At 35.6% G+C, this 13,159-nt stretch overlaps 2 protein-coding genes across 4 annotated transcripts in view; one reads left to right on the top strand and one right to left on the bottom strand.

Annotated features, from left to right (window-relative positions):
* The window catches only part of LOC100877232 (polycomb group protein Pc), a 305,270-nt gene that overhangs the window by 175,513 nt on the left and 116,598 nt on the right, over positions 1-13,159 (bottom strand). The gene's annotated exons all lie outside the window — the stretch shown is intronic.
* LOC100875045 (RAS oncogene family member Rab26) overlaps positions 1-13,159 on the top strand; it is a 132,999-nt gene that overhangs the window by 3,479 nt on the left and 116,361 nt on the right. Inside the window, exons 1-2 of one of the 2 annotated variants that reach the window (XM_076530615.1) lie at positions 5,201-5,218; positions 7,636-7,747. In XM_076530615.1, the coding sequence (XP_076386730.1) occupies positions 7,685-7,747 (63 nt within the window). In that variant the 5' untranslated portion in view covers positions 5,201-5,218; positions 7,636-7,684. Of the gene's footprint in view, positions 1-5,200; positions 5,219-7,635; positions 7,748-13,159 lie in introns of those variants that run through there. The other variant, XM_003703937.3, reaches the window with a different exon arrangement.

The raw sequence follows: 13,159 nt of genomic DNA, 5'->3' as shown, positions 1-13,159 counted from the left end.
TAGGCTAACTTTAATGTTAGCGAATTGCGTTACAAATTTAGTAACTTAATTAAAACAGTTTAATTACTCCACAACTTATAATATTTATCATTAGAGTAAGCATTTTTTGCACTTCACATGAAAGTGATATTCACCTGCATCTGTCTAAGTTTGAGGTACAATGATAATATCTCATCAAACATTATTCAACAACAAAAATAACAATGATATCTGATAACGTTAAATCTTACAAATCTTTGCTTGCACAAAGATATTCATGCATCACATATGTGTATAAATGTGAACTAATTTTCGACTTAATCAATTATTTGCATAAAACTTGCAAGTTAAATCAACACTAAAATACACAATCTTCGCAAAGTATCATCAAACGATTTAACACCCTTGCAACACATATGTAATCGCAGCTCATATGTTTCAATATGTTACATATGTTACATATATCACATGTCACATATTACGCATATGAATATCGTAAAGTGTAGGCATTTATTGGTTGCATATTATTTGTGTGATCTGTTAATGATTCTACATATTCTTTAAAGTTTGAGCAGAGTGAACGAGGGTTGTAAGTGGTGTTTTCGTTGAAAAACATATCATTGCCGCAAATGTTCATTTCATTTTCTGTCAGTCTTATATTACCCTTGAAATGATAAGAACCTGTGTAATTTCCTCTGTAAATGTTTAAAAATGTTTAATTGTTTAAATTGGAAATGTTGAATTAAATGTTTAAATTGGAAATGTTTTATTAAATGTTTAAAAAGGAAATGTTTAATTAAGTGTTTAAATTGCAAATGTTGAATTAAATGTTTAAAGAAGAAATGTTTTATTAAATGTTTTAATTGAAAATGTTTTATTAAATGTTTAAAAGGGAAATGTTTAATTAAATGTTTAAAGGGGAAATGTATTATTAAATGTTTAAAAGAGAAATGTTTAATTAAATGTTTTAATTGAAAATGTTGAATTAAATGTTTAAAAGGGACATGTTTTATTAAATGTTTAAAAGGGAAATGTTTAATTAAATGTTTAAAAGGGAAATGTTTAATTAAATGTTTAAAAGGGAAATGTTTAATTAAACGTTTAAAAGAGAAACGTTTAATTAAATGTTTAAAAGGGAAATGTTTAATCAAATGTTTAAAAGTAAAATGTTTAATTAAATGTTTAAAATATTCCGTCAATTTACTAAGTCAAAAGAATTTCTCCAAAAGAATATTCCGCCATCCCAAATTTAATTAGCCATTTTCTTTTTCCGTGACCCCTCAGCGGTCTCGTAAACGGTGAATTACCGTAGATTCCGTGCATTTAGCGTGAATAGAGCGACACCATAAACGCGAGAGGGTTGCACGGGGTGGGTTTCAACGACCCGAGGAACACGAATCGGTGTTTATACGCACACGGACAAGTGTCCACAAAGATCAGGAAAGTCGTAAAACATGTGCGAACGTGGTTCACGGTACCGCAGAGACGTAGGTGGGGAACATATGGGGTACCGTGGCTAAATATAGAGAGCGCTTTTATGGCGTGCGGTCGTGCCACGAGGACCCGGACGATCCACGAACCCCGATGCCCTTTATCCGATCCACTCGAGCCTCTCATTAGGGCCGCGTTCTGTATTATCGAGCGATCGCCATGATTTCGCGAAGGGAACGACAACTTTCGAGAAACGAAACTGTTCGGACTTGCGACTTTTGTAAAACTTTACGATTCTACGACTTTCGATTGTCTCGATCATATATTTTTAATTATTTTCATTGGTCTTTTAAGTTATTTTCATTGATCTTTTGATTGTTTTTCTATAATCATCTATACATATGATTCACATATGTACGAATCTGCACATATGTTTAACCGTACGATGTCTGACAACATTGTTACTTTAACATTTGTCATTCACATTACATATGTCATGTATGTTACATTTTGAATACCATTTTGATGTGATAATTGCTTGTAAATTTTACGGTTGTTGATGTTTATTCTTCTTTGTTATTGATCTTCATATAAAGAGCTTATTAATGATCCGACATATGTAAGTCCATGCAGTGTGCTTGATGTAACATGTGTAGACTAGTACAATGTACTTGAAACGACATAAGTCGCTACAACATACTTGGTACATCGGTACAATCTTGATACGATAAATAAAAGTCAGTACAACATACTCCATACGTTATACATAACCTATTACAGCAACCTAGTGCATTCGACATATCCTATCAATATCGATACACGTATGTTAATACGGTACGCCGAACACATACCCTGCATGCGTCACGACATAAAATTACAATGATGCAAAATGGCATAAAGTACAAAAACAACTTAAAACAGCAAATATGAATGTTAATTAAAATGCTCACAGGACGAAATCGTTAACCAAAGCGTTCGAGATTAAAATCCTTGACGAATGAAAGATGTACACGAAACAGAAGCTTGTTTTAATTTAATCGTAACACCGTTAGAGTAACGTCGACGTCAAGGTTCACGGACAGCCGATGAGAGAAGCCTTTGTTCAACGACGGATCACAATAAAGCTTCCGACCATGAGTACGATTCGCTTGACTGACCGTGGAAGTCGAGGAAACAACGACCGAGGAAGTGCACTAGCCACGAGTTCAAGGACAACAAGGGAATATCTCTTGCAAATTAAATCTGATCTAAAACTTTGCGAAAGGCGATAATTAAGGCAAACTTCAAGCAAACTTTGAATGATAGCTGGAGACCAATTACAAAGTTTTCTGCGGATCTCTGGTTGTGCTCTTGCAATTGTTCATCGCGGTTATTTATAGATTTATATTGTAATGTCATGGGAAGAGAATTAGTAAGTGGGGGACAAGCGCTTGGTGATTTGGCGTAGCAGTATCACGCGTGGTGATTCGACGCGTGAGATTTTGGGGCGTGGTAATTCGGAACGATGTAATACGACACCTGGTGATTCGGCGCGTGGTAATTTGACACGTGGTCATTCGACGCATTTTGATTCGGCGCGTGGTAATTCGACGCGTAGGGATTCGGCGCGTGGAGAACCGGCACGTGGTAATTCTATGCGTTGTGATTCGACGCGTGGTAATTCGGTGCGCGGTAATTCCACGCGTGGTAATTCGGTGCATGGTGATTCGGAAGATTGTAATTCAGTGCGTGGTATTTCGATGCGTGGTAATTCCACGCATAGTAATTCGGTGCGTGGTGATTCCACGCGTGGTGATTCAGAAGATTATAATTCGGCGCGTGGTGATTCCACGCGTGGTGATTCAGAAGATTATAATTCGGCGCGTGGAGAACCGACGCGTGGTAATTCAGTGCGTGGTAATTCGGTGCGCGGTAATTCCACGCATAGTAATTCGGTGCGTGGTAATTCCACGCGTGGTAATCCGGTGCGTGGTGATTCGGAAGATTATAATTCGGCGCGTGGAGAACCGACGCGTGGTAATTCAGTGCGTGGTAATTCGATGCGTGGTAATTCCACGCATAGTAATTCGGTGCGTGGTAATTCCACGCGTGGTAATTCGGTGCGTGGTGATTCGGAAGATTGTAATTCGGCGCGTGGAGAACCGACGCGTGGTAATTCCACGCGTGGTAATTCAGTGCGTGGTAATTCGATGCGTGGTAATTCCATGCATAGTAATTCGGTGCGTGGTAATTCCACGCGTGGTAATTCGGTGCGTGGTGATTCGGAAGATTATAATTCGGCGCGTGGAGAACCGACGCGTGGTAATTCAGTGCGTGGTGATTCCGTGCGTGGTAATTCGATGCGTGGTAATTCCACGCGTGGTAATTCGGTGCGTGGTGATTCGGAAGATTATAATTCGGCGCGTGGAGAACCGACGCGTGGTAATTCAGTGCGTGGTGATTCCGTGCGTGGTAATTCGATGTGTGGTAATTCGGTGCGTGGTAATTCCACGCGTGGTAATTCGGTGCGTGGTGATTCGGAAGATTATAATTCGGCGCGTGGAGATCCGACGCGTGGTAATTCAGTGCGTGGTGATTCCGTGCGTGGTAATTCGATGCGTGGTAATTCCACGCGTGGTAATTCGGTGCGTGGTAATTCAGTGCGTAGTGATTCGGAAGATTATAATTCGGCGCGTGGAGAACCGACGCGTGGTAATTCTACGCGTTGTGATTCGACGCGTGGTGATTCGGCGCATGGTGCTTCGACACGTTGTGATTCGCCGTGTGGTAATTCGGTACGTGGTGAACTTACGCGTAGCAATTTGTCACGTGACAATTCAGAGCGTAGTAATTCGACGCGTGGTAATTTGAAGCATTAGAAATCCCTAAATTCGAAAACTTGAGTATCTAGACCTCCATAAATTCGATAACTAGACCAACTAGAAATCCCTAAATTTTGAAATCCGAACCCACTCGAATCGAAAAGCGTCACTAATTCAAAGGCAGCGCCCGTCGATTTTCATTCGAGCCGCTATTTCTTGGCCTGTTCGAAAAGGGAGGGAAAGGAGCAACAAGCGGGAGCGTAAGTTGGCCTCTCGCTAAAGAGCAGATCAGAAGACGAGAGTGGCGAGCAGAGGGAGATCTCGCGATGAGATAAGCGACGCGCCTGCTTTCCAATTCGCAACGGATGATCGCGCGGCAGAAGTGCGTGAGAGGTAACGTGGGCGGGTGGAACTTATTGCGGTGGGTGGGCCACGCAGCGAGCGTGCGACGAGGATCGTCGACGGAACCCGTTTTAGCGATGCGAGAACCCGAACGTGCGACAAAGACGTCGCGAAACGAGGACCAACCGCGTTCAACGTCCGCGTGTTCGACGAGGATGCGACGCGACAGAGAACGCTCGTCCGGACAGGGATAGAGTATCGGAAAAAAAAGAAGCGCGCGTGATGCGAGTCACAGAACGGATAGAGATAAGGCAGAACAGAGTTGTTGGAGAGGAGAGAGATGGAGAGATGCTGGAGAGCAGATGGATAAAGGACGGCGATAGAAAGAGGGAGCGATATACGATACTCCCAGGGAACGGGAGTGGAGAAAAAAGTGTGCACGCAAGCCTGTTGGAGAAGGAATGACGAGAGAGAGAAGGAGCTTAAGATACGTTATTGAGAGAGAGAGGTTGACTGAATGAAATAGAGAGCGAATGTTGGACACGCGATAATGCGTGCAACGGAGACGACGGGAATATGCGGAACCCAACGAGTGCGACGCAGAGGGCAACGCGTTGACTGATGCAGGGAAAATGGACGTGTGTGGAGTATGACGCGCTAAAATTGTAATTATATTGTATTTGGAATGCGAGCGTTTTACTAACCGCGTTCGCGTGTTCCCACATTCTTGTTTTTAATTACCCTCGTTTGCAAGATTCTGCGGTTCCGTGTTTCGGAAATATCCGCGGGATTACTTTGTATGGGGTGGTTTATACTCTGTCGAAGGATGATTAAAAATAGGAAATATTTTAACATACATTTGAAAGAGAAATACTGATTGATTAATTTATTTTGTTATACCCTTGCTAATACGGAAACTGTAAATGGGTACATTTTATTTTAACCAACTTTTATTATTCTTATTTAAATTGTAGGTTCTGTACCTTGTCGTGAGCACAAAAGTCAACGACAAACAGTCCATTGTGATTTAAAAAAAATTTGTTGAAATTGTTTAATTAAATAACGTAGGAACAACTATGACAAAAATAATTTTCATGTGTGTAATTGCATAAAGAAAAAGATATTTATAGAACACGATATAGCGCTATTACGCTTTGGGAAAGAGACCAAGTGTTTTCTGGTTCATATTGGACCCCTGGTGGAACTGGAGGAGGCCATGCACGAGTGGCTACTTGCCGTAGAGCGGTCAGAATTGGACAACAGAGGGATACGGTAAAATTAGTCCCTAAAGAGAATTTATGATGGGCCACGAATGCGTGCCAGCCAAACGATATTAAACCGCACCGTGCACCGGATTATTCAATAAACTTGTCTCGTTCTACGGGATGCGTTTCTGTCTCGGCAATGTTTATTTTAAGTGAATTCGAGGTCACCGTTTCTACAGAAACTGCACGAATTTAACTGTATCGTGTATTCCGGGGTATTTGCCAATAAAATATGGTTCAAACTGTGCCAATAAGCTGTTTGCCTTTTGAACGCTTGTAATTTCATTCGTTACGCTGTTTCGTTTGCGTTTGTCTCGAATAAATTATTAGTGCAATTATGTTTCACTTGATTGATTGTCAAGTTTTAACATTTGAAGAGTTTGTGTTCCTTACAGTTTTTATTATTTTATTTGGTGTATTTGATGTTTATGTGTAATTGTGATTTATACTACATGTGTGTGATTATAATTTATAGTATACATATGTGTGTGAATATTATTTGTACTGCATATGTGTATGATTATAATTCACACTATACATATGTATATGATTGTAATTTATACTACATATGTGTATGATCATAATTCATGCTATGTATGTGTATATGATTACAATTTATACTATATATGTGTATGATTATAATTTATACTACATATGTGTATGATTATAATTTATACTACATATGTATATGATTATAATTCATACTACATATGTGTATGATTACAATTCATACTACATATGTGTATGATTATAATTCATACTACATATGTGTATGATTATAATTCATACTACATATGTGTATGATTACAATTCATACTACATATGTGTACGATTAAAATTTATACTACATATGTATAATTTTAATTCATACTACATGTATATGATAATAATATATATTATATGTGCATATATATAATTTATATTTTAATTGACGCTAAATGAGCAACGTTGATACATGTACAATTTTAAAAATTGTTAAAGTAATTGTTATCTTCTAATCAAAATAATAAACTCGAAATTTTGACGGCTTCGGTTATTGCAGAAATAAGAAACATTTCTCCCCCAAGGATAAATAAACTCTCGTAACTTTTACAAACGCAATTACATCCCCCGCTGTAATTACGCGAAGATAGCAATTGCGGGAATTAAACCCGTAAGTTTTGCAAATTTTATTCGCGGTTGGAAAAGAAACTGATGGCGTTGTCTAAATTGCCCCGAGATAATGGCGGCTCTGGCTTTCTAAAGAGCTCTTTTTCGGTCGAACTAAATAATTTTATTCGATTCAATAGAACGAAATTGAAATCGTGTAAGTCGTAATAAACCAAGATTTAAACCGTGTCAAATCAAACAGAACAAAATTTAAAGTATGTGAAACAAAGCGAATAAAAATTTCAACCACGTGAAATGAAATAAATAAAAATGTCAACCAAGTAAAAACCAAATAGACCAAAATATAAATTACATAAAACAAAGTGAACGAAAATTTAGACCACATGAAATGAAATAAATAAAAATTTCAACCACGTAAAAATCAAATAGACCAAAATATAAATTACATAAAACAAAGTGAACGAAAATTTAGACCACATGGAATGAAATCTATCGATCATAAAATCTATTAAATAAAAAATGTAAACCACACGAAATAAAATAAATAAAAATTTAAACCACAAAAAATGACAAAAATAAAAGTATAAACGATACGAAGGCCAGTAACCTAAAATTTGTAGCCATTTAATTAATTACTGGCTAATCTTAGCTGAGCAGGATGTCACGTCTGACCTCTTTTTCATGGACAATGTTTTCTGTGTTTACAGAGGTCTGATGTGACGCCGTAAAGGGAGGTGGACCAAATAAAAGGGCGAAATGAGGGGTGGCAGTGGTGACGTCCCTGGCATGGTCACCGTCCCCGCCTCCGCGTCCCTTAACGTAAGTACACTCTCAAAAGGTTCATAGATTTTTTCCCAGAAAAAGGTCGCGCAAGAGGAAAAAAGGAACTGTAATTAACGTTCCGTTAGAAAAAATTGTGAGTCCACGGCTTGTAATAAAACGAAATAAAAGGTATACCAGGCATTATGAAAATTTCCATACAGAGGGTGGTTTAAGCCCTTCTCTCACGGTTTCTTTCATGGCTACACCTGTTACAATTAACCGCTGAACGAATGGCAAATCGTTAATACAAAGGCGGCTTAAATAATTTCTCTTGTAAAAGATTAAAGTTTTAAGCCAGTATTGACCTCAATTTTATTCGAGAAAATGGAAAAGATGGATTAATGAGAATGTTATGAATTTGACAATGATCTGATAAATTCATGGGGTATGTCTAGGGGTGGGACTACCCCTTGTCACGAAGTGGGGCGGTCTGCATAGAGAAATGGAGGGCTACATCGATTTCTTATTTCTCTACCAGCAGAGAATTACCGGAGCTATTCAGAGAGTCATTCACGATTCGCTTCGATAAAAATTTGTTGTCGCTGCTATTTTGTTATTATTTACACATCACTCTTCTAACAAATTTTGAACGTATGTGATGTTATAAAATGAAGTGATATATGAGTGCAATGTATGTGAAATATTTGTTTCAATGTATTGAAACATTTACTCTATTCAAAAGTATGCATGTATATTTTATAGTGCATTTTATAATACAGATTTTATTTTATAGCACAGCAACAATTAATCATAGTACAAAAAAATTGTAAAATGTAAAAGAATGCAATCTAGCAACAAGTGTAACAATTTAAATAATACAGACTGTATTTTATAGCACAGCAACAATTAATCATAGTACAAAAAAATTGTAAAATGTGAAAGAATGCAATCTAGCAACAAGTGTAACAATTTAAATAATACAGACTGTATTTTATAGCACAGCAACAATTAATCATAGTACAAAAAAATTGTAAATGTAAAAGAATGCAATCTAGCAACACGTGCAACAATTTAAATAATACAGACTGTATTTTATAGCACAGCAACAATTAATCATAGTACAAAAAAATTGTAAAATGTAAAAGAATGCAATCTAGCAACAAGTGTAACAATTTAAATAATACAGACTGTATTTTATAGCACAGCAACAATTAACTACAGCATAAAAAAATGTACAAGTATAAAAAACAAGTGTACCAATTTAACTAATAATACAGAATTAACTATCAATACAAAAAACAGCAAAAATATATGCAATTTGAAAAACAGTGTCACCAGTAACTGTCACCGGAAAGAAATAAAAGTAGCAAACAAGCAATTACTCAATTCATCGAGCCGCAAATTCGAAACACATCGGAAATATTGCCGAAAATAACGACTATCGAACGCGGCGCATCGAGGCTTTCAATTTTTACAGTTCCACGGAAATTGAATTTGCCGGAAACTCGTCGACGGAGATGTTTATGGAGCTTCGTACAATGAACAAATAAAAAACATATTTCCCGAGGTAACTTTTTTTTAAAGTTGTTCTACGATGTTTGCCATTTGCTGTTTCTCGAATAACTTCCATTCAGGATGGTAAACTTTTTCTTTGGAATTTTGTACCGGTTACGGGAACAGTAATCATCCGAGAGTTGATGGAAGGAATAAACAAATAAACTTGTGATTTCACTTACTGACGGTGAAGTTTTCTAATTTGCAGAATTCTGCGGTTCTTATGATGCAGAGGTCTGAGGGTTGCAAATTCTGGAATATTACGAAAGGGATTGTTACGTTTGTGATATCGTTTAGGATTAATACGTTTAAAAATTGTAGTTTCTGTGGTAATTTAATAAGTGCTTCAATTTTTATTTAAATATATGTAGGTACATATGGTAACATTTCATGAGGTTAATGTACACAATTATTTATAGTGTTTGTTCATTTTTTTTAAGTTTCTGTAAAGTCTTAATAAAACCTTCAATTTTTATTTTAATATATTTTGGGACGAATAGTAACATTTCATGAAGTCAATGAACACTATCATTCATATGTTTGTTCATTCTTTTTTAAGTTTCTGTAAAGTCTTAATAAAACCTTCAATTTTTATTTTAATATATTTTGGGACGAATAGTAACATTTCATGAAGTCAATGAACACTATCATTCATATGTTTGTTCATTCTTTTTTAAGTTTCTGTAAAGTCTTAATGAAACCTTCAATTTTTATTTTAATATATTTTGGGACAAATAGTAAAATTTCATGAAGTCAATGAACACTATCATTCATATGTTTGTTCAATATTTTTTAAGTTTCTGTAAAGTCTTAATAAAACCTTCATTTTTTATTTTAATATATTCTGGAACAAATAGTAACATTTCATGAAGTCAATGAACACTATTATTCATATGTTTGTTCATTCTTTTTTAAGTTTCTGTAAAGTCTTAATGAAACCTTCAATTTTTATTTTAATATATTTTGGGACAAATAGTAACATTTCATGATGTTAATGAACAGAGTCATTCATATGTTTGTTCATTCTTTTTTAAGTTTCTGCAAAGTCTTAATAAAACCTTCAATTTTTATTTTAATATATTTTGGGACAAACAGTAACATTTCATGAAGTCAATGAACACAGTCATTTATATGTTTGTTCATTTTCTTTTAAGTTTCTGTAAAGTCTTAATAAAACCTTCAATTTTTATTTGAATATATTTTGGGACAAATAGTAACATTTCATGAAGTCAATGAACACAGTCATTCATATGTTCGTTCATTTCTCATTGAGATTTCGTAAAGTCTTAATAAAAGAATTGATATGTGAGAACAAGATGGAGGTCCTTCTAAATACCCCCAATATTAATATAATACATACAATGAAATATATGTTGTACATTAGTTATTTATACTTTACTCCTTCATTCTTTATACGAAAGTACCCACTTATCCTATTAAATCGAACAATATGATCTTTCAAGAGTAAAGAATTAACTAATAAATATCTAACTGCAACATCCACATCGCTACACACGATAATTACAACCAAAATTCGCGGTAATTAGAAACAAAAGATACGTACCAATTTGAGAGGTCCAAAAATATGTTAGATCATGCAGAAACACAAATACAACTCGCGAAATAATTTCCACGGAACGATGTTACCGAAACGACAGACGAAACACAACTAACCTGGCCTTGTTTGCCGATACGAAACGCATTTACTTCCGTGGGCCACGGTCGTTTTGAAGCACAACAAATACACGTGCTCTATATCGTTCATGTTCTGAACTGCCATTTAATTACGAAGAAATATAAACAGCAATAATTACGGCTCTTTATTTGCCTTTTAACAAAACTTGAAACTTTGAAAACTACTTTGAAACTAGCTGGAAATTTTGATCACTTAAAACAATTTTTTTGAGATTTACTATTAATTATTGCTATTTGTTCTCCATGTTTAAACAAGTGTATAATAAGGTATAATTCTATATATTTATTTAAACTTGTAACATTAGACCAAGAATGGTTTTTCAAGATGAATCGTCTTTCAACAAAAATCGACTCATTCGATTAAAGAAAAATTTTTCAATTAGACAAAGCTTGACTCTTCAGTTAAACAAATTTTTTCTCAATTAAACACCTCTTTAAATTGAGTTTAGATCTAATAAAAAAGTGAAAGAAGTAGAAATTTCATTGGTACGATTTTTTGAAAATATTGCATCGGTCTCGAAATGCCTGCACCATTGAAATATATGCAAATTCAGTTTGTTGTTCGTGAAAAGAGTGAACATCATTCTGAAACATTGATACGCGACTCGGAGAGGCTGCGAGAGATTACATCGGATTTCTTTTACGGCTCTCCGTGTTGGGAACACACTGTTATAAATCATGCATGACTCTCGTTCTTCCCTATGCAAACGTATCGATTCTATGGGCACGTCCGAGGCTTCGCCATAAACGATGAATATCTCCCATGAATTAACAAGTTTATCGATGCTGCGTGTCACAATCGTGTCAGAAATTTGACACTTTAGAATAATTAATAGATTCGTCTTCAGAACCTAACAGAATTATTTACTCGAATACGAGTAAATTCGTACATAGTACATTACTTTTTATTTAACTTCAGTAATATTTAGGGCTTTGGACAAAACTTCTTGTTTTTTTTTTAATTGTAGTCTTTCAAAAGTTTTGGGGATGTTTTTCATAGTACATTGTTTATATTTAATTTCAGAGTCATTTTCTGAAGTTTTGGACATATTTTTCTGATCATATTTTCAAACGTACTACATTATTTTTTACGTAACCTCAAAGTCATTTTCGGAAGCTGCAGACAAGCTTCACCAATCATATTTTCAAAAATACTGCATTGTTTCTTACATAACCTCAAAGTCAACTTCAAAAGTTGCAGACAAGCTTCACCAATCATATTTTCAAACATACTGCATTGTTTCTTACATAACCTCAAAGTCAACTTCAAAAGCTGCAGACAAGCTTCACCAATCATATTTTCAAAAATACTGCATTGTTTCTTACATAACCTCAAAGTCATCTTCAAAAGCTGCAGACAAGCTTCACTAATCATATTTTCAAACATACTACATTATTTTTTACATAACCTCAAAGTCATCTTCAAAAGCTGCAGACAAGTTTCACGAATCATATTTTTAAACATAAAATTTATATTGAACATTGTTTATATTGAACAACAAAGTACTATAATAATATTCACCAGTGGTAACGCAGAACCTTTAGCAATAAGAACTTCGTCATACAATATCTCTTTATACTTCAATCATCCACTGCATTTCAAAAAATTATTGACTTAAAATTAAAAAAAAAAATCATGAGTTGATTTTCGCAAGAATTATTATGTGAAACTAGTGAACCATAAACGTGTAGTAGAAAGCAGTTCCATCGTTCTCGCGGAGAATAATCGACTCATCGAAGTCGATCGCTGTCCAGAAAGGCCTACTAATTGGCTTTAAGTGCTACAAGGACGCGACGTTATGGCATGTACCGATGGAGATGTCGTCGGATCGAAGGACAGTTATTTCAGTTTTATTTCGCTACCATTTGCTTTCAGCGAACTGGTTTCCTCGGTACCTTTGATAACGTGATAAGCGCTCGTTTCGATGACGATTATCGTAACATGCCGTACGTGTGGAGTAATCGGACGATTCTGCCAATTATTATATTTTATTTGCGATTATTATTCAGCTGCATTCTCTTCTGGTAAATGAAGAATTTTTTAAAGGATTTTGATAAGATTTTGGAAGGATCTTGTAACGATTTTGTAAGGATTTTGTAAGGATTTTTGATTTGGGAAAGATTTATCTGAACACGTTCCGTAGAGCCCACAGCGCAGGAAAATATCGAGCGTTAACACGAATACAAGAGTGCATGGATAATTCAAGGATTCCTTAAAAG

The sequence above is a fragment of the Megachile rotundata genome, chromosome 4 (genome assembly GCF_050947335.1).
Source record: "Megachile rotundata isolate GNS110a chromosome 4, iyMegRotu1, whole genome shotgun sequence".
In the NCBI taxonomy this organism is placed as follows: domain Eukaryota; kingdom Metazoa; phylum Arthropoda; class Insecta; order Hymenoptera; family Megachilidae; genus Megachile; species Megachile rotundata.
This window is presented reverse-complemented; position numbering and strand designations above follow the sequence as displayed.